We start from the raw sequence: 23430 nt of genomic DNA on the forward strand, positions 1-23430 counted from the left end.
GTTGGCAAAAATATTCCGTCAATTCTTAATGATATTAGAAAAACAAAACATGATAGCTATAGAATGTAACAAATTAGCAGTAGAGACCCACAGGGACCATTTGTGTTCTGTTAAAACCAGTACAATTTCCATTAAATGATCTATGGAGGTTTCTATTTAGTTATAACTTTAATAGTAACTGTTGCATAATCAGGAGTGAAAAATAGTGACACCCCAGGTGTCACTATTGCTTTGTATGAAGAGTTTTTTAAGATGATGGATAAGAATTTTTTTATTGGAATTAAATGTTATTGCAACAGACCTGTGAACCATTTATGCATTGCTCTTTTTAATTAATATTTTTATTTTGCTTTGCACTTTTACCAATGGACATTGTCCCTATATGTTTATCCAAATTGAACAAGCCAGTCTGTGTGGAATAATCTGGTGGCAAGCATTACACATTCAGTGGCAACTAAAGCCTTCAAAAAACTAAATTTGAAAAAATTCAATCTATATCTTAATCAGGAACACTGAGACTAAAAGTACAGAGCTATGCAAAAAAAAAAAGAAAAAGAGTTATGTTATTGCAGGAGCTAAACCAGTTTAAAGGATAAATGGATACAGATGTCAAATTTACACACCACAACAGTGAACAAACATTGATCAAATGCAGAATTACACTCAGAAACTCATTAAACACACCCTGGTGCTACTAGCTGACTAGTTAAAACAGATTAAAACTGGCTAATGATACAAACTAATGATATAAAAAAGAGATTCAGATTCAATTAGTAAATAAGCAAATGCCATACCAGTTCAGCAAGAAAAAATGGAATCCGTTTTTTGTTCTTGGAGAATTATATTTGAGGTTCTAACTATCAAACTTCTGCTTGGCGTTGTTTTTTTTTTCCAGTACTAACTGAGGAAAAAATAACCTCAAGCCACACCACCTATATATTTTCATTAACATATTATGGCCAGTTACAGTACATGTCAGTAAATAACACTGGAAAAGAGAAAAAGTGCAGACAAAAGACAAAATGCAGAACAAAATATTAACATCAGTTCCTTTTAATCAGTTTGTGTTCAATATGTATAGATAGATAGACAAGAATATATTTTTTGCAGTTTCATTATGAATCTGTTTGAGAATAAAGACAAAACCTTCACTGTCAGTTATTTACAGGTCAAACGTTATCTGTAGCTGAGGTCATTCACTTTATAAATTACAACATGATATCTCTAATTACTGATAGAGTAGTCTTTATTTGTCACATATACATTACAGCACAGTGAAAAGCTTTTCCTTACATAATCCTGCTTGGAAGCTGGGACAAGCATGATACAGTGCCCCTGAAGCACAGCGGGCTACAGGCCTGGCTCAGGTTTTAAGAACAAAATTGTTCTCATATGACTGAAGGGTTCCATCGATTGAAGGAAAAAAAGCGGAAAAAACTGTTGACTTTTTCCAAAGAGTTCAGAATTCACTTAATGTTATATTCAAGTTATTCATGATTGGAAGCTGTTTTGGGATCAGGGTTACGATGTGGTGTTCATGGTGACATGACATACTGTGCCAGATGTGTTTGCATAGTAAATGGGACCTTAGTTCCGCTTTAACAAACACACTTGCGTACCCAGATGAAAGGATGACAGTTTACTCAGGCGTATTCATCTGTAAGCTCCTTATTAAAGGCACAAGGTTTATTCATTGTCAAGACTGCTGACATTTGCTCACTGTTTATTTTCTGCTAAACTGTTCAAATTGTAATGTTTTGTTTTGTGTTTGGATGCTAAAAGAAAGAATTAGGAACTAAGTTTGGCTCACCTAAAATCTTGCTCTAGGAAAAGATCATGTGTGCCATCTAGATGAGCTAGGCAACTGCTGAAAGCAGCACTTTGCTACTTGCTGCTTTTTTTCACTTCCACTTTTAATCACCAGACTGCCTCATTTAACAACCCATGTAGTTTAGATTACTGTTTGTCAACACGTGCAAGCAATGAATTTGGTACAATGACAGAAGGATCCTTTTATTTGCTAAAATCTTATTTTCTTTTTTAACAAACAGCACTATAGTATAGCATTTGCAACATTTTTCCGCGAAAGGCCACGTGTCAGATTTCATCAGCACATTAGATTTTAGGATCTATGTTAATTACATTACAATTTTGTTTGTGTGTGCATGTGTTTTTTTATTATCTGTACATTGAGCATGCTGGGATGCATCATGGGTATGCAATGTCCATCAGTGGGGCCAGCAAACCTGTCTTCAACTGTATAATGAATCTCGAGTTAAACAAACGTTATATTATCCCAGTGTGTTTTATAGTAGCTACTAAATGACAGAGTTTTAGACGAGTAACTGAAAAATTAGCTGAGGCTTCAAGGAGTAAAAGGTTGATATGGATTTAAAAGTTAGAAACAATGTTTTAATAAATGTATTTTGCTTTTTTGTTTTGGCATTCAGGATTGGCTACATGTGTCTTCTGTGTGTGTTCTAGGATCTTGGATGTAATAATTGGATGACTAGATATTACTGACCATGATTTCACTCTTTATGCTAGCTTGTTTCTATTCAAGTCCAGACCCACAAGGCAACTGTCCAACACAATCAGCTCATTGAGCTCAAAGTATTATACACAGTCACACACACAGAAAAACACACATGTACACACAATGTAAAAAAGAGCACTGTCTCTCAACGTACAATACATATAAAACAAATCTGCTACAACAAATGCAAATCTTTGTTTCACAAAAAACATTTTTTTAAAGATATCTTAATCAATCAAATAATAACATTGTCTCCCACTTTAATTGCCAGAAGAATTGCATAAAGAACAGAATCAGACAGGTTTTTTTTCCAGGTCCAATTTTTTTTATTGCTGTTTTTTTTTTATAGCTATGTTAAAAAAACAGAGATTTTTCAGATTAATACTCAGAGTAAGAAACTGCTGATTCAAATGTACTTTGATTTATGATTATGAATTTGTATGTTGAAACTGCTGAATTCTTAACATCATTTAATCACTTTCGAATTCATAGCTTTTGAAATATGTTACTTGGACTAAGATGTAAAGCGTTTATCCTATCATCGTGAGATCACAAGCTTGATGAAGAGGGAGCAAAATAGGCCGTACTCTTTGTGTGGAAAGGACAGCAATACATGTAATTTAGAGGGATAATGATGAAACTGTGTTGTAGTTTATTATAGAATGAGCAGCAGCAAAGAATGGTAGTGTGTAGAAATCAGCTTGTAAGCAAATTTGGAAGAAAAAATGCTTTAGTGCTCAGAGATTCAGTAATTCACTATTCAGATATTAAAAAAGAGGTGTGCAGGTTGTTTATTCCAGTGTTTAAAAAGTTTGCAAGATTCCATCCCATCCCAGAAGCATCTCCTTAAGAAATAGTGAAAGGCAAACAAGGCTGGACACTGAAATAAAACTATTTTTTAATTTCAAAACATTTAAGAGACCCAATTCTAACAAATAAATATAGTTTTTAAAATATATATTTTTTCTGTATCGAAGTAATCAATTTAATTACTACGTACTACGTTTTTTTATTTATTTTATTAAGAAATGATATATATATTGTTTGCATTTATTTTGTTGACACTTTTTTTGTCTTCTTTATTATATATGTACAGTACAAGTCAAGTATATACAGTGTATAATGATTTTATTTTTTATTTTTGGTACTGTATTATAATAATTATAATGATGGTATGATAATGTTTCCTTGTATAGACCAGAGGAGCGCTCTGGGGAAGATGTGGACATTATCATGGCCCGTCTGAAGCGGGTGAAAGCTTTCGAGAAGTTTCACCCCACTATGCTACAACAGATCTGTCTATGTGGCTACTATGAGTGCTTGGAAAAAGGCATCACATGTAGGTCATACCATACATTCAGACATAGCAAACATATCATGTAACCTTGCAGTGACAAAATGGTTCTATTCTGCTGGAATTTACAAGCAAGAGAAAAGAAACAAGAAGATGCTTGTCTTGACTATCCTGACTCTTAACTCTGTTGTCTATTCACTTTGCATTCTGTGCTGTAGTGTACAGACAGGGAGATATCGGCACTAGTTGGTACACTGTTCTCTCCGGCTCGCTAGATGTTAAAGTCTCGGAAACCGCAAACCATCAGGTAAAAATATTGCACGTTTACTTTTCTTGAATTTTTATTGTGCGGAATAACACTCCTCTTAGACGTCTTTTTCATGTAATGCTTAAATTGAATTGAATTGAATTGTGCTCCTCTAAAATTTCCATTAGTTTACCTTGCGTTTGGAAAGTAGATGATGATAATAATGAATATATAACCAGTGAATTTAGTTTTCTTTCTGTTATGGCATTTTAAACGTTTATATATATATATATATATATATATATATATATATATATATATATATATATATATATATATATGTTGTTGATAGGGATTGACAGTTTGTTAATTATAGGTTTGGGTTATATGTTGGATCTACGTTATTTGACATAAAGTTTTTTTTTTTATTACAAGCTACTGTTTGTCTTCTGTCTAAAAATATACAATTTAAAATGAGTTGCCCTTTATACCACATATGTTTTACAGTAAAAGCAATCACAAAATAGATAAGCTCTATCCCTGAGAGACAGACAATGCAACCTCTATTGATGCTTCCAAGGATAAATAATTTAAAACTTCATGCTCTTGCCAAGTAAGACTCCTACTCTTTAAATCTCAGTGTCTCTGTCTGCAGATATCTCTCATTCTGCCTTCATTGTTTGAGCAGTATTGTTACCTTTTTAACCTCATTGTAGGACAGTACAGTGATTTAAGAGTTTGCCTGCTGCCTGATAAGGAGGCTGGAGCCAGAACTTTTTTTTTTCCTGATGGCCTTAAGTGTTTACTCATGCAGGCTGTGTTCCTTCCTGTTCTACATCTCTTTAAGGATGCAGTTACCATTTGCACACTGGGCATCGGCACAGCATTTGGGGAGTCCGTTTTGGACAATACTCCACGTCACGCCACGATCGTAACTCGAGAGTTCAGCGAGCTGCTGCGCATCGAGCAGAGGGAGTTCAGAAGCTTGTGGGAGGTAAGAGAACCCTCAATTAGCTACACTGCCATGTAAATGCATTCTAATATATTGTGAGGAAGGTTGTTCCTATGTGAGATCCTGCACATAACTGAAGACCGAGGACACCCAAGGGTCTGTGAAGCATAGCCAGGTGTCTCCAACTCCTTTTATTTCATTACTGTTCTGGGAATATTATTGTGATCAAATTAATTAGAATTATTATCAAGTTTTTCCAAATCAAATTGTAAATCAAATTTTCTAATGAAAGCCTATAAATATTGTTAGCTTAATGTTAGCCAGTTTATACATGTACAGATTTAAATGACAAGTTTGATAATTGACGATTTGGGATTATTTTCATAGTAAGTGGATATCTTCAAGTAATCCGTACCATGATGCACATCTTCAATCTGTAATGAAGGCTTGTGAGCTTTTACATTTAAAGACCGGAGTCCTGCTGTACATCATGTATACATGTGCAAACACTGGGTTCAGTTTAAGCGAGCATATAATGTACTCTGGAGCAGTTTCATATTGCTGGAAGGTTTTTCAATGCTTTGCTTATTGTCTGTTTTGTCACTGACCAGCAGAGGGGAGTGTTTTGTAACTAAAAACATAGTCTTAGTCTTCATGAATTTTGGTACAATATTTAGACTATTTCCTTTTAATTGTGTGGCACTTTCCAGTGCTAATAAATGTTCAAAGCAGAACACCAGGCCATTTTTGCAATTTCTGGGAATGAAAAAACTCTACAATGTACTTTATTTCCACATGTACTTTCATAATAAGGGTTACACACAAACAAAACAAACATCATTATCAGGACAATAAATAATTGAAACACTACCAGGTGCATCACGAAAAGCTCAATCGCAGTATCACATGTAAATATTTGCGTGCAACAAAAAAACAATGTCCAGAACTATAATAATGCTGAAGTTTCCAATGCTGATGTACTTTAAATCCAGTTTATCTGCATGTTAAATTCACAACACATTTGTAATGTTTAGCAGGTGGTGCATCAGTAATAATGGTCTGTGGGAAACACAGTGCGCCGTGTTTAGTTAGTTAAAGACTGGATATACCAAAGGTTTGTGGTGCTGGTTAGACACCTCACACTGTTTCTTTCACTGATAATGTGATTAAACTCCTTCCAGTGTGACCGTAATAAACTAGGAACTGCATAAGCACTTTCATTACACACACTCCTTCCACTTTTCCCCTCTTTCCGCAAAGACTTATAAAGGTTTGTTTTGGGTTGTTAAAAATCAAATCTTACTTTGAAAAACATTGTAACATTTTACAGTAGTGTATCTTGCTTTTTTATACCTTGCCATAAAAACTTTTATGTCTAAACAAAATGTAATAAATAATGTCAATAGAATAGTGCCCAGGGAATGTTTCCCAAATCTTTGGCCCAGACCCAGAGCTATATATTGGCATGGAGGGAAGTGCTGTGAATTGAGAGAGTGAGGCCATCACTCTGTTTCCTTTGGGACAGGAAGCTATCTCTCTAAGGAGACACTGCTACTGTCTTGGGGTTGTTGGTCAGACTGCAGGTTTCATAAGGCTGTAAACAACAGGGAGAACTAGCATACACTCCTGTGCTCCAGTGTAAGGTGAGGTGAAGCATAGACTTTTCAAATGTATACAATGTGTAATATTCATGCTGTTGTTGTTGTATGTAGCATCAGTGTTCTGGAGGAACATTGTTCTATTTCAAGCTTCTTGACTTCATGACTTGACTAATGCTTGTGTATGTAGTTCAGAGTTGTATTAGTGAGGTTTTGCATTAGACTTGAGTTACATGGATACATTATGATTTTGTTTGAAATGGTGATCTGATGAGTTTAAAATTTGCTTCTATTTGTTATAAAAAAAAGAATGGTCTAGTTAGAGAGCCTGAACGTGAAGATGATACTGTGCTTCTTCACAATTTACATACATTTATTGCAAGGAGCTATATTTATGACATTGCATATGACCAACCACAATTGATGGCTTAATGGAGGTTGGGGCATTAACTTTTAACCTTTCATCAGGTTTAAATTTTTTTTTTTCAATCAATGATAGTATTTTTCTACACAAAGCTCAATGCTTCCCCAGCATACGGTGTCTGTCAGTGTGTACACTCAGAGGTGTTGATAGCCAGTGATATGGTGAGATCATGTTAGTTGTGGCCAGATAGCTGAGGCCATCATACGGTCCGTGGGCGAAGCATCTGAGGCTGAGTAATTATGAGTCTAGTATTCACTGGTGCTCTTGACTGTTCTTTTACAGTCTTTCTTTCTGTCCGCCTTCTCCCAAAATATTAGGAAACAACAGCTTTAGGACCCAAACCAATTAGGAATGGTTGAGTAATTTTTTTTTTTTTTACCAAAGGCGTTGTTAGAAAATAATGTTAATTGAAGATTTACTTTTGGATAAATAAGCGATTTTTTGTTTACCCTATAATGATAAGATGAATGCTTATAATGCTAATAGGATCTCAATTAGTCACTCTTTACCAGTGTGAGAAAGACAGAATTTCACCAAATAATGCCATGCACAACATATTCACACTAACAAATTGGGTCATTTAGAATTGCTTAATAATTTATTGGCATATGCTTGTACACAGACACTAACCTGAGCAACATTGACATTAACACAGAAGAAGCTGTACTGGCTATTACTAAAGCAACACAGAGTAACATCAAGGTCTTTTCTGCTGGCCTAAACACTATTAGAAGCACTGACCTACATTTACAACCCAAATTCTAATATTTGTTCCATGAAATTGTATTAATTTATTCCCAACAGTCTACTTGGCTGCACTGCTTCCAGTACATGTATGTGGATTTTAGACATGAGTCCAATCAGATTTCAGCCTCTTTGTGCTGCCATGTCAATCTAATCTGCCCAGGGCCATCAGTAGTGCTGGCCGATGTACCTTAAACTATATTAGCAATGGGTCTGTTTCTTAACCAATCAGATTTCAAATTCGCCTCACAGCGCCAGCTAGCTGGCCCAGAATAGCATCAGCATTTTTCCGTCCTCTGATTGGAGGGTCAGAGGGAAACTGTTACAGCCAAGTTTGACTAACAAAACACGTCTGTAGCGATCTGCACACATTAATACATCAAGGTAAAACTTTTTTATGCCTACAATGGCTGCCGCAGGAAGAGAATTTTACTTGGTCTCGGACACTCTTAAAAATCCATTTTCAGGAAAAGCTAGACATTTCCAAGAAAATCAAGCTACAGTAGCTTGTCTCAGCCCAGGAAATGGTTTGTTTGCCACTTCCAGACCAGTAAATATGAGCGGTACCACTGGCTTACACCCTCTGAGGAGCAGTGCAAATTATCAGTATGCATCTCTGGTGAGCAGGTTGTTTTAATTTTTTTTATGTTTTATATTTTTGTCATGTTATTAGACAAATATTGATTCTGAACTGCTCCAGATGATGTACGTGGCACAGTTGCGGTTGTAGTGTAGAAGTTTGGAGCTTGCTTTAGTAAAATATTATTCACCCTCCATATTTGAAATGCCTCTCTCTCTGTAATGCCACGCGTTGTTATATTGCCTTTTTTAATTGTATTGATGGTTTCTATAATAGCGAAGTGATTGTGGTGGTATTAAAAGGTGGTTATGTCGGGTAAATCCCCACTAACCAAATGCCCAGGTACCAAATGCACGGCCCGCCACTGAGTAACATAAACTGCTTTGTTGAATGTCAAATTAAATACTGCTTTGCTAATTTCAGATTACTATTAACTGCTAGCTCTCAGATCTAAAAAGTGTTTAAACTCACTTTAAATGTCAAGTAGTTATTCATATAGATAGTTATAATTTCTATATTGATTTTAAAGTTTTTTGTGTAGAATTATAATTGATTGCAAAATGATTAAAAAAGGTCTGGCATGGCAGTGAAATGTTACACTTTTTCACAATTTTTTTTCACTAACACAGGGTTTTCAAAAGCCTTATTTTGGGTGTGTGAGTAATTTCATGATTTGGCCGAAGATCTTCGAAACAACTTGGGTGTTTTCATGTCTGGCTATTTTTGCTTATTATAGACAAAGTTCAGGGAAAGCTGACTAATATATAGGAAGTGCAAGAGACAATCTGTGTTTATATGTGGATGCAGTGACTGTAGGCTTGGGCAGTACCGTCATAGCACAGTGCCTGTACCACCCACACAAGACCATATGCACACGTAAACATCCTTATAACAAAACACGCACACACATGCACACACACAAACGTTATGAACACACAAACGTTTTCTTCCTTATTTTCTCTTCATTTGGACAAACCCGCACTAGCATCACACTGTTGTCTTTTTCAAAAGACAATGTAAATAATTAAGATCTCAGATCTTAGATAATAGACCAATGCTTGCTGATGTGGAAATGATTAAGATATGTTGCTCTGAGTTTCCTGTATCATCCACTATCCATCTTACGAAGAAATTTAACATTAACCAATTAAATATGTTACATAATTTTAAAGCTGTGTTTAAAGCACCTCCTATCACACATACATTTAACCCCAATCTGTTTATTAAGAATGGAAACTCAACACATAAAATACTATAAAGAATCAACCAATACAATATACATTGTAAGCAACACACATCTTATTATAAAGAACAACATTATTTTAGAGAAGTTCTGAACAAGTTTGAACTGTGGTGTGTGAATCAGTGATTTTGACAGAGAAAGCCTTGCTGCACCTGACAGACCACCACTACGTTTGAATAACTAGTGTAAATGTTTTATTCAATGCTTTATGTTTTGGTATGAAAAAGGAAATTAGTGCATTTCATTTAGTTTCCACTTCACTGTAATCAGATTGAAATTGCATTAGATTGTGGACCCAAATGTATGAATAAAAAAAATGAATATATCTCTAATCATGCTAATGAGAGTTTATTGGCAGCTTTGCATCTCAAAGAAGAATATTGGATTTCTTAAAACAAAATTGAGCTCTTCTATTTTCCTTACTCTTCAGATACAATAACAAATATTAAGATCAATTCATTGGAGTGCAATGTAATGAATAATCTACTTTTAATTTAAATGGAATGAAATGTGTTTGTGTCCAAACTAATCATAACATAACAGACGTAATGTTTACTGGTTATGCTGTTAATGATGTCAGGCCATTCATTATTGCTAGGCATTTCCTTGTGCATTCAAATAATTTTGTAGACACCTGACCATAAGAATTTTGTATTTGTAATTATATTTCATAAGAATTTAAATTTTTAGTCCCAATTTGCTGTTATTATAGCCTTCACTTTTCTGGGAAGATGTTCCACTTGATTTTGAAATATGGTTGTGGAGATATTGACGTAGGGTGTGAAGGCCTGGGCTGCAGTCAGCGTTCCAATTCAGTGAAAGTGGTATCTCAGTGTATAAGATGTTGAACTTCTGATTGAAAGTTTGTGACTTTAAATCCCAGTGCCATTAAGCTGCTACTTCTGGGCCCTTGAGCAAGATTCTTCACCCTCAACTGCTAAATAAAATGAATGACATAATTGTGAGTTGTTTTGATTAAGGGTATATGTATAAATGTAAATTCGTTCCAAAAGTGTTCAGTGGGGTAGGTGTTCATTAGGAGCTGTATGTCAGTTGCAGGCCACTCAAAATCTTTTACTCCAATTCATGTATTCCATATCATCATGGAGCTCGCTAGTTTAAGTAAATGGAAAATGCATTGCTTGCTGAAACATCCAGAATTTCCAGAATTTATGGTAAGAGTATCGGGGAAAAACATATTTGGCTGCAAAGAACAGGTGTCTCAGTGTTTTTGTTTGTATAGTGTATAAGCAATAAAAATTGTCGTACGTTTTTGGAAAAATTATCATCATGTAAGTAACTCTCCCACAGACAAAAATATCTGCATGCACATTCATCCTAACAGTTATATAATGTGTAATTCTGACCAAACCTCCAGGCAGAATGCCCCTGCTATGATCAATGCACATTTATAATTGAAAATAGTCTACTGATCATGCAGAGGATTCACGGACACACACACACACACACACACACACACACACACACACACACACACACACACACACACACACACTTTCTCATTCATTTTAACAGCCATACAAACATGCATGTGCAAAATGCTCCTTGTCTGGCAAAAGAAAGAGGCTCTGACGAAAAAAACCAAAAAAACCCACAGCACCCGTTTGTATGTCAAATAACTCATTTCTATTTCAAAGCTGGCGGCATCTGATTGGTTATTGTGTCATCTTTGAATGCAAGCTCTTCCTTTTGAAGCTGCATGGCTCTGTCAGCCATAAAACCTTTATAGAGGCAAAGTGAGGCTTTAATGTGAGCAAATGGACAGTGTACTTACTATGTGCAGTCCACCTCACTTTCTGCTCTAATGCAACCATGTAGACAAACATGTCCAAACAAACACATCTTTTCTTATTTCAGCAATTGTGTTTTGGAGCAGACTATTCCTTAAATCATTCAGACTGAGACACAGCATTATGTGTGCATTACAATTTATTATCATTATATTCACACTCAGATATGTCATCACAATGACTTTGTTTGCTAATGGTGAAGATTTTGTCATTTTTATGATCATATGCATTTTTATTAATGCTTGAAAATAATGTGTGGTTTCAACTCATTCAACCCCCTCCCCCCCCCCCCTCCCCCACCCCCACACCCCCCACACCCTTCCTGATGATGTATACATTTCCACCTTCTCACTTTGTAGTGGCAGATTCATGTTAAGTTCCATTTGCTTAGAGTTTCTCAATTAATAAACATACCTAATCAATAACTTCAGGTTTATCAGGGTTTTTTAGAACCCTTTTATAAGCTATTAGCATTTGTATTTGTTCACCTTAACTGGCAGATGCGTGGAGAATCACTTTTGTAACCTATGACTGTGTAATTTACAACCGATTCACATTTTACTGATTTTAACTTTGTAGAACCTAGAGATGGTACACAGTGATGCATAGGTAGCAGCAACACAGACTTACTGTTGTACCACACTTCTAAGTAATGCCAATGAGGCAGAGATCTTTTAAAAACATGTCATGAAAGTGACTGGGCATCCATCCAAGGTTTGTATGCCTTGGCTGTTAATCTTTCCAAGTTAAGTCCTCCACCACCCAGTGGACCAGTCTCTATTTATACAAGGGAGCTCCTTGTGTCTTTTTTATGGCAGGTGTTCTGATGCTTGGTTCTCTGTTGTTGAAATAGTTCCATAGAACAAGTACTATCAGGTTCCCCGTCTTGGAATGTCTCTTGACAGAACTTGACTAGAATCAATCAAATGATATGACCTGTTTTGATATTAGAGAATTTCTTTTTTTACAAGTTTACTGTGAGACTAAGGTGCATAATATGTTTAAACAAGGGAGACATCATCCAAGTGACCTGCTCTTTACTGAGGGTGCATTGGAACCAGTCATCTAAATTTGGTATTACATTATATCATAAATTATATCTTACATATATCTTCATCAGAGGTAACAGTGCTGTTTACATGCATTCTGAGAATACCCATGTGGCTAAAGAGAGGCCAAATTGCAGGCCTTTTTCAAATTGGAAACCCTGCTTTCAGAAAGAAATCCTCAAAAAGCATTAGTGCCTTTATTCTCTTCTACAAGCATAAACAACAGAATAGTCTGGTGGCTGGAACTAGAGAGCTTTTAGAAATCCTTTTAAATCTTAAACAGCATAGTGACCACAACCCTTATTCTTAAGTAAGGAGTATATCGAGTACAAGAACCCCTTCTTTTGAATAACATATCTGTCAATTGCACCAATGTTCAACAGGAATCTTATAATTCGGCAGAGTGGTCAACTTTGGGAATTAAATTTAAAAGGCTCAGAACCAAATGAAACTGAAAATGAAGCATTATTAGCAGACTGCAGATTTTGATGTGGTCAGTTGCCAGTAAGCAATGTTTTCTGTTATCTGCTTTTCATGGGTATTCAGGCCTCACACAATGTTCGGGCAATGTACAGTATATGGTGCTAGTTTATTTTGTTCTGGTGGTTTCTAGTTTTTGAAACCTGTGACCTCGAAGCTACTTTGACCTCAGGTTTGAAAGCAACCGTGGCACAGAGAATAGGTTTTACAGGGCTGATTAGCATGTATTTGACAGTACAGATTGTGCTAGCTCTCCATAAACCAGATCACCAAATTAAATCTGCAGCCTCGCCTAAGTGTTTTAATGCCAGGAGTGAGATTTGAAACAGTCATTGTCATAGAGACGTTGCTAGTCTCTAACTAGCAGACCACTAACAAGTGGTCATATAAGCCATTGGTTCTCTCTGTTGTGAGCAACTGGCACTGTCATTTATAGAAACCATTTTTCTTGTACCTAAGTGCTGCAAAACCTTTTGATCTATTTGAGCTATTGCACTAGTTCCCCTGACGTGCTGTGACACGATGACTGTGTCCTGGAATAACTCAATAACGACTATAACACCTCTCACAAATGAAACAGAACTTCTATAATTTTTCAAAAATTATAATGAGTTTGCAATGTTCATGTCAAAATCATGCCTTAAAGATAGAGGTGTGAGTATGGTATGTATGTGGTGCTGGGATGGACCAGTAACTGACCCCTCCCCAAGAATCAGGAGTGGTTGCTAGGCAATTAGAGTACTCCAATCATCATCATGCTCAGATGAGTGCTCGCTCTCTACACAGAGCACACACACTTGCATTGCAGTCAGCTTGCTACTCAGTGGGACCTTGGAGCAAAGAACAGGACTCTGGGTATCTCTCCCATTCTGGGTATCTCACACACACAACAACACACACACATTCTGGTTCTGTTTGCTATACATTCACTTTTAGAAGCTCTCTCAGAAATATATGTTTCAGTGTAGGGTAAAGCAGAGAGAACTTGTACTGTAATGCTCAGGTTCACTTTGTGATTGGAACTAAGAGCAGGAAAGCATGCAGAGAGAGAGCAACAGCAGGGAATGTGTCCGAATCCCTGCGCTTATGGGATGTACACTATTGTAGGTAAGTTTCTGCTCTGTCTTTGTCTATCTTTGTCACACTCTGTGGTGTCACATTGTGAGTTTCTGAATATTGTTTACAAATGGAGTGTAAAAGTGCTTTTAGGGAAGAATGCTTAGTCATGGCAACATTTTTAGTTGAATTTGTGCCTATTGTATGTTGTGTAAGGCTGATAGTATCCTCCTTGAGTTCCCATTACCAATCATCAGTTCTATACCTTCATTCCTTACTGCTTACTATACATACATTTTCTCTTAGTTTCACTGTAGCTATTAAATAATTCATAGTAGTTACTGCATATCATGCATTAAAATGAACAACAGTTATCTTAGTTGCAAGCACAGTCTGTATGTGGTATGCTGTATACTTTATAGTATTTGTGATTGAGATTCATATAGCAGCTTTGCCTGATGTAGTTTCTTTATATTTTATATTGGTAATAAAATGATTTTTTCACTTTCATTTGCGAGAAGGCGAGAGACTGTAGGTCTCTCTCTCTCTCTCTCTCTCTCTCTCTCTCTCTCTCTCTCTCTCTCTATATATATATATATATATATATATATATATATATATATATATATATATATATATATATATATATATATATATATATATATATATATACAGTGAGGAAAATAAGTATTTGAACACCCTGCTATTTTGCAAGTTCTCCCACTTAGAAATCATGGAGGGGTCTGAAATTGTCATCGTAGGTGCATGTCCACTGTGAGAGACATAATCTAAAAAAAAAAATCCAGAAATCACAATATATGATTTTTAAACTATTTATTTGTATGATACAGCTGCAAATAAGTATTTGAACACCTGTCTATCAGCTAGAATTCTGACCCTCAAAGACCTGTAAGTCTGCCTTTAAAATGTCCACCTCCACTACATTTATTATCCTAAATTAGATGCACCTGTTTGAGGTCGTTAGCTGCATAAAAACACCTGTCCACCCCATACAATCAGTAAGAATCCAACTACTAACATGGCCAAGACCAAAGAGCTGTCCAAAGACACTAGAGACAAAATTGTACATCTCCACAAGGCTGGAAAGGGCTACGGGGAAATTGCCAAGCAGCTTGGTGAAAAAAGGTCCACTGTTGGAGCAATCATTAGAAAATGGAAGAAGCTAAACATGACTGTCAATCTCCCTTGGACTGGGGCTTCATGCAAGATCTCACCTCGTGGGGTCTCAATGATCCTAAGGAAGGTGAGAAATTAGCCCAGAACTACATGGGAGGAGCTGGTCAATGACCTGAAAAGAGCTGGGACCACCGTTTCCAAGGTTACTGTTGGTAATACACTAAGACGTCATGGTTTGAAATCATGCATGGCACGGAAGGTTCCCCTGCTTAAACCAGCACATGTCCAGGCACGTCTTAAGTTTGCCAATGACCATTTGGATGATCCAGAGGAGTCATGGGAGAAAGTCATGTGGTCAGATGAGACCAAAATAGAACTTTTGGGTCATAATTCCACTAAACGTGTTTGGAGGAAGAAGAATGATGAGTACCATCCCAAGAACACCATCCCTACTGTGAAGCATGGGGGTGGTAGCATCATGCTTTGGGGGTGTTTTTCTGCACATGGGACAGGGCGACTGCACTGTATTAAGGAGAGGATGACCGGGGCCATATATTGCGAGATTTTGGGGAACAACCTCCTTCCCTCAGTTAGAGCATTGAAGATGGGTCGAGGCTGGGTCTTCCAACATGACAATGACCCGAAGCACACAGCCAGGATAACCAAGGAGTGGCTCTGTAAGAAGCATATCAAGGTTCTGGCGTGGCCTAGCCAGTCTCCAGACCTAAACCCAATAGAGAATCTTTGGAGGGAGCTCAAACTCTGTGTTTCTCAGCGACAGGCCAGAAACCTGACTGATCTAGAGAAGATCTGTGTGGAGGAGTGGGCCAAAATCCCTCCTGCAGTGTGTGCAAACCTGGTGAAAAACTACAGGAAACGTTTGAACTCTGTAATTGCAAACAAAGGCTACTGTACCAAATATTAACATTGACTTTCTCAGGTGTTCAAATACTTATTTGCAGCTGTATCATACAAATAAATAGTTTAAAAAATCATACATTGTGATTTCTGGATTTTTTTTTTAGATTATGTCTCTCACAGTGGACATGCACCTATGATGACAATTTCAGACCCCTCCATGATTTCTAAGTGGGAGAACTTGCAAGATAGCAGGGTGTTCAAATACTTATTTTCCTCACTGTATATATATATATATATATATATGTGTGTGTGTGTGTGTGTGTGTGTGTGTGTGTGTGTGTGTGTGTGTGTGTGTGTGTGTGTATGCAGGAACTAGATTTCCTAGGTTGTCATTAAGAAACACCTCATTTAACAATTACTTCCTCACCACTTTAGTGCAACTTTAAAAGTAATCTAAGAAGATTTAAACTTTGCCTGTATCAAATTATGCACTATGCTCTGATCTCAAAGCTTTTTATTATTTAGTACATACACTTGCACTTCAGTTTAAGAGCAAATGAACATATAATTGTCCTACAAGTCGACTGAGTTCTTTCTCACTGCCAGCTCCTGTAGCTCTTTTGCATATGGCTGAGGTATTTCTACCTGCTTCTTTATTCTTCTAATTCCTTTCTTAGAATAAAAAATATTAATGCAGGACCTGGGAGTTTTTTTTCATCTTTTTTGCAGTATTTGTACAGAGGACTCTGGTTGTCATGGAGATATGGAACTCCTATTCTTAATTTATGTCTCTTTCTCTGGTGTTCTAGTTTGGCAGATGGTTAAAGTCCATCTGTATAGCCTTCACAGCGGAAAAGTACATCTCAGTTCTCAAATAATTATAAGTATTATTTAAGTAAAATGTTTTATTTTTGTATTTTTGTGTGTTTTCCATGTTTAAATCAAACACAATATATATTTATCTTTTTTGCTTTTCTTTCAGTAGAAGATTCAGTATAATACCGTAATGTTTTGAGTGACACTGAAGAATGACTTCCAGTAATTATATATTTTTTGTTTGCAGTAGCCAGTAGAAGCATGAAGACTGATGACAGCCTTTACATGAAACGACCCTCTCTTATTGAGTAATAAATCTTTTAGATAGAAGGAATAAGCATGTGGATGAGACAAAATGTATTTTTGTAGCATTCAATTCCCATATACTCACAAGGATAAACACAGATATTAAGCGTGTGTGACAGTTATGAAATAAGCATAGTAAATATTGGAAGGTAAAGACAGTTTATTTTATTTTGACAGTATACAGTATAGTAAACAACTCTAATAGAGATTTTCAGTTACATAAATCACAGATGATTCTACAAATTTTTTCTGCTTGATGCAGTCCATGATTATTGGCCCTCCAGTTTTTTAGTTCAAAGTGGCTATAGATATAACATAGCGCCTTTTTCTTCGGAATGACATTATTAGTGTCTTTGAGGCTAGTGGGCAAAATCATCGGCCATGCTGAAGCTCGTGGAATTGGCAATGAGTGTTTATAGATTATGGATGTGTGATATGAATGTTTAACAACCTCAGAACATTATTATTGATTTCAAACGAAGAGACAAAGGTTTGAATATGAATATAGTCATTTTCATGCCAGACAATATTTGCTTTGTGCAAATAAATGTAAAGTATTATTGGCTTTGACGTTACTCAGGGTATTAATAATTTAATGAGCATCATGGGAAGCATATTTATAGAAATCATTTACAAATGATGGGAACCAAACAGATGTTTTATGGCACCCTCATGATTTATTGAAAAGAAATACAGTATATGTAATATAGTGTTTATTATAACACTTTAGTGCAGTCACTATATTCATGGAAATATGGAAAATCCTATGTTTAAGGTTTAAGCAGCAATCTGTTGTGCGGTCTGCATTTTATACACTGTCAGTCAGTGTTAGAATAGGTAGGGCTTTTCAAATGGCTTCATGAAGTGTATAGATTAATTTGGCCATTGAAATATAATTGGTGTAGATTGCTGTAACAAATAGCATAATGAACTCTAGCACTGTTAATCTTAATAACTCTCTCAAGTGTTCATCTGGTCCAAAAGAAAATATAGCTATATAACCAGTATAACAGAAGATGAGATGGATATAGACCTACAGACAAACATTGATGATTAAGATAGATAACAAAGCCTGAATGGCAGAAGTGTGTCATTTCTAATTAGTTCCCTCTGAAGAATGTCTCAGCATGGAATTTCACCATGTGATAAGGGATAATTATCAGTACCCATCATTATCATAGTCCACATTTTGACGTAATCTGGCCTTATTTAATGCTGTAAATCAAATCAATTTGCTTTTAGTAGAATTGTGATGTGTGGTCAACACACACACACACACACACACACACACACACACACACACACACACACACACACACGCACACACACACAGTCTGACTCTCGTTAGAGGCACTTGCTCCTGAGGGGGCAGAAGAATTACGTCCCAGGTGTCTGTATTGACTAATAGATCCAGCAGTGTATGTCATTACTCACCATGCTTATAAATGCTAAACTGCAGAATGTTTATTAGATGTCAGATATTCACTTATATGTGCTTTATTTGTTTTGTAGACAGCTTCTGATAATTATCAATCCTGACAGTGTCCAATATTCACTATGAAATGCAATTAAATCCTGCTTTAGATGAATGCTCCTAAATACACAAGTTAGGATATTATATTAAAGAAACCTGCTGTTGCTGAACCTTTGAATATTTTGCCATGTCTGAACAAGCTAGCAATATGCATCTGGATATATTGAAAAGTAAACTAAACAGAGTGTACTAAGAAAATGGGTTTCAATTTGCTTTTCAACCATCGTAATTCTGGAGAATCAAGCCTTGTAAAATAATTATATTAAGCCTGGATTGCTTCCTGTATTTACTCTTGTCTTCTTGGTTTATTTCACCACATCTTTTAAATCTTATTTTTCAATACAAGGAATTTATCTTGTAGTAATGTACTGGCTCATATTGCATCTTATTCCTAACCTCACTGAGTGAACTTATGTGAATAGAAATGTCATTTTCATTAACCTAAGCATAAAATGTTACATCACAGCTCAGCTGCCACTGACTCCAGCCTTGAGTCTCTTTTAATGGCACTGTTCTGTCATCAGGCTTGTTTGATGTCAGTTGCTCAATACAGTCACAGTGAGTGCTTTACTCCTTATACGGATGTACATGACAAAGAAGATAAAGCCTCAAACGATATTAGGTTTTTGGTTTCTGAATGTAGTAGGTGTGTTTGTGTGGAGTTGAGTTGGATTTGATTTAGTGGGCTTTCAAGTTTGTTATCCTCTATAATTCCCTCTGATTCTCAATTAGACCAGATTTGAGGGATTATAGGCAACCAGGGACCACTGTACTAGTTTGCATTATAAAGATAAATCACCTCTCCTTATTTCTCAAAGCTTCTGACCAGTACTAAGTGCCAAACACAGCACACACATACACACTGCCTCTGAAGATGCAAGCAGGATCAAAAGGTTCATTAAAGGCAGTTTGGCCAGTATAGACAAAGTATATGCAGATGTAAGGATTTTAATCCACTTTAACGCAATCTAATGTAATTTAATTTCATATCATGTAATCCGCGATGTTAATGTTAGATTTCAAAAATTTCAGCATAACTGGCATCTCTGGCTTAGCTACTATATGCTCTTACTTCTACCTGGAATACATATACATAAATGTATGTGTTTATGTCTTTGTGTCTTTGTGGGAGACAGAATGTGTGCGAGTTCATGTTAATCTCAATGCTAAGGAGTTATGTATTTATAAAAAGGTGCCATCTGTTTCTATCACACTTGAATAGATGTTATTATGAAGGTGTAATTGAATAATCATGGTCCACTCATTCCTTTTTTTTGTTTGTTTTTTTGTTTTGTGTCTTCAGAAGTATCGTCAGTGCATGGCAGGTCTCCTGGCCCCTCCCTATGGTGCTATGGAGAGTGGGCCCAGTGCTGACAGTGAGTCTACTTTCTCTTTTAAAAATTATATTTCACTATATTATAAGTATAGTTATATTTATTTATTTATTTATTTATTTATGTTGTTTCATTAGCATATATCTCAAATCTGATATATTTGATCATTTGCCAAACTTGTTTGATTAAAAAGAAAACTTTTGTTTTATGTTGAGAAACATGAAAACAAATGCTTAATGTCAAAATACAGTGTGCAGATTGGTCGATAGGGGAAAAAAATCCAAAAGGTTAATTTTGGCTACTGAGCCAAAAGCTTAGTAATCTTGCACATCTTTGTTAGTTTAAGTACAAATGTCAACAAATTTGCAAATTGTGTAATGAGTGCATTCAAATATTCTACAAAGTTGAGCCACTTCTCTGTTTGTAGTGTTTAGTTTATTTTTCTCTGTATATTATCATGTCTACTATACTGTATTTCAAGAAAAGTACATAGCATCATTTTGATATGCTAGTCTAAGTATATAGTCTAAGTACATCGTTTTGCTCCTAAGCTAGCATTTGTGAATAATACTGAAGTAAACTAGATGCTAAGAATACTATAGTTACATTTTATATTTTGGATATGGATGGGAAGGTATGTTCTGTACATACGCAGATCTAATCATTTAAGCAAATATTAATATTAGCTTAATTAGCTTAAAATAAATAAATTTTATATTATGTGAGCATATTTTATTTTAGTATAGCAGTATGTTCAGAATACATTATAACAATCATTTTAAATTGTATTTCTTGGAAGAGATTTCAATCATCTTTTGCTCAAATTTAAACATTAAATAAAAGATTAATATCCTAATGATACGCAAGTGAAAAAGCACCAGTACACTTATAAAGATATTAAAGAAAAAACCTTTGTCTAGTACTTCTAAAGAAAGTCGTTTGAAGAAAGTCCTTTGCCTAAAAGAGCATTTTTGCTTCAAATACATGGGTGATCAGAATAAAAGGTTAAAATACTTTTATCGCTTCCACAGATATCTTTTTAGAATATTTTTAGCAGTGTTTTTTAAAGTCTATTTAAAGAGCCATGGCTAAGCAGAGAGAAACAGTGTGCTGTGCAATAGATAAGCGTATTAGTGGGCCGGATGCTACAAATGGACTGTTTGTCCTGAAGGAGCGGTGCTTACTGTCGTAACCTTAAGTGAAGATCAAGTCTCTTTTCCTCCCTCACCCTGACCTCTCTCAGGATGTGCCTCTATGGATTACACACATCCTCACACACACTCAACATGAATTCCCAGCAGTCTTGTTGCATTTATGAGTTGTTTTTTAAATGTTTTTGCTATAGTCTCATTGCTGCACTATTTAAACTGATAGACAAATTCTATTAAAGATATGGAGGTATTTCTGTGGCTGTGTATGTTTGTTTGTTGTACTTTGAAAAATGTAAGATTTTAGTTGCTTTTTTACTTGTATATAGGAATGCCTGACAAAGAGAATCTAGGCAACTCCCTAGGATCAATGTCCAGACATCTGAATAAGGTATGAACATACTACTCATGCATAAATAATGCAATGTGTAATTAAGTTTGTAACCTAATCTATTCTAATAAATATCAAATAAAATTAAATTGCAGTGAAAGATTTTGTCAGCTGGATGGATGCAAAGTCATTCTGCAGTCTGATAAAAATTTGGGATATGTGTCACTTCGAGAGTCTCTTAATGAACCATGCCATATTAGTACACTGTTATTTAAGGTATAGCTGAAAGTATGTGCAGAGAGACACTGTAAGATAATTATTGCATAATTAAAGTGTTCGGGGGGCTGTTAAAAATGCAGTGTGTTGGCATGTGTACAGACATGGTTGGGGGGATGGGGGTTGATAGACTTTGGGTTCCAGAGACAGAAGGGGATCATCTCCTGCAGCTCAGCACATGCTGGTGCACCTGCAGGACCTCTTCAACCTTTCCATGAATGGAAATTTCTATATGTTTGTGTACAGCAAAAATACAGCAAAGCCTGTACAGTGAGCCTGCATAAACATTCGGACACTTTCAAAGCTAGTTTATGTCTCTTGGACCACATAAGATCTAAGGGAAACAGATAATCTTTTAAAGGAACTTTTCAAACTACAGGTTATAATAGAATTATTTAAAGAATATTTGCCTGAACATTGAAATGTGTTGATATTGACACTGTGAAATGTCCTTTTGTAAAATGTAACTTTTTTAATTGGGCAGAATAGCTAAGTTTGCTAGTTTGTAAGATTTTTATTTTTTTTTGCACATTACTACATATTTTTGGCTGTATTTAAATCTATGACAAATCTATAAGGATTATACAGAGACGATAAGTTTTATTGGGAACCTTACAAAAACATTTAAATTCAATAACTTTTAATTATGTTTACCATTTAAAACACATGATTATTGCTTAATTAATTAATTTAGCTCACAAAACTTTGTCCTGCTTGATTGAGCTCAGAAATTTATTTGTTTTGACTTTAATCCACACAATCACTATAAGTGCTGAATTAGAGCTAAGCAAAACATAATTAACATCAGTACACATTGTAATGCACTTATTACATTGTATTCAAAGTACCTTTTGTTCCTTAGCATAAGACTTTCAGTTGTGTTTTATAGTATATGTACATAAGGACACACTGCAATTATAATTATTACATGGCTTTTTTAGGAGCAATAATGTGCTGCAGTCAGGAAACAGAAAGTTTATTGTGAAGTCTGATGGCGTGCTTGTGGATTGGAGTGATGACCGCATTTTCAGTTTGTAGATCATGTAAAATCTAAATATTTGTTACTGAAATGTTTAAATGATTTCATGTAAATGATGATTAGAATCAGCAACCTGTAGTAACAATTTCCTATTTCTCAAAATCTTTATGAATTGTCAAATTATCCTGTTCCATCCATCACTTTAACCCAAAACCATGAGTCCAGCCCATCATCAGATTGACAGCTGTGTAAGCCAATCAGAGTGCCAAAGAATCTATTCCTCTGTGGTGATACAAATATTTGTGAATTTGTAGGTTCCCTTGGGGAAGATCATGCGGGCAGGTAAAGTGCTAAGGAATGCCATCTTTACCCAAGCACCTCACATGATCCGAGACAGGAAATACCACCTAAAGACCTACAAGTGAGCATCCATGAAGCAGCGACATTCTGGCATTCGAATAGACTAATGCTGTGTGACACGTTAACAGAGGCATTTTGATACAGCTCAGTGTATAAAAGGTGCTTTGTGTGTGTGTGTGTGTGTGTGTGTGTGTGTGTGTGTGTGTAGGCGGTGTTGTGTAGGCACAGAGCTGGTTGACTGGCAGATGCAGCAGAGTTCCTGTGTTCACACACGGGTTCAGGCTGTTGGGATGTGGCAGGTGTTGCTGGAGGAAGGAGTCCTCAACCACGGTCA

The 23430-nt window shown here is 35.9% G+C and overlaps 1 protein-coding gene across 5 annotated transcripts in view; it reads left to right on the forward strand.

Annotated features, from left to right (window-relative positions):
* rapgef4a (Rap guanine nucleotide exchange factor 4a) overlaps positions 1–23430 on the forward strand; it is a 38385-nt gene that overhangs the window by 1502 nt on the left and 13453 nt on the right. For 2 of the 5 annotated variants that reach the window (XM_083536703.1, XM_083536704.1), the window contains exons 2-8: positions 3733–3875; positions 4049–4137; positions 4925–5071; positions 19972–20044; positions 21480–21541; positions 23051–23157; positions 23305–23426. In XM_083536703.1, coding sequence (XP_083392829.1) covers positions 3733–3875; positions 4049–4137; positions 4925–5071; positions 19972–20044; positions 21480–21541; positions 23051–23157; positions 23305–23426 — 743 coding nt within the window. Of the gene's footprint in view, positions 1–3732; positions 3876–4048; positions 4138–4924; positions 5072–6548; positions 6673–13811; positions 13832–13925; positions 14066–19971; positions 20045–21479; positions 21542–23050; positions 23158–23304; positions 23427–23430 lie in introns of those variants that run through there. The other 3 variants (XM_083536705.1, XM_083536707.1, XM_083536706.1) reach the window with 3 other exon arrangements.

The sequence above is a fragment of the Silurus aristotelis genome (genome assembly GCF_946808225.1).
Source record: "Silurus aristotelis genome assembly, chromosome: 3".
In the NCBI taxonomy this organism is placed as follows: domain Eukaryota; kingdom Metazoa; phylum Chordata; class Actinopteri; order Siluriformes; family Siluridae; genus Silurus; species Silurus aristotelis.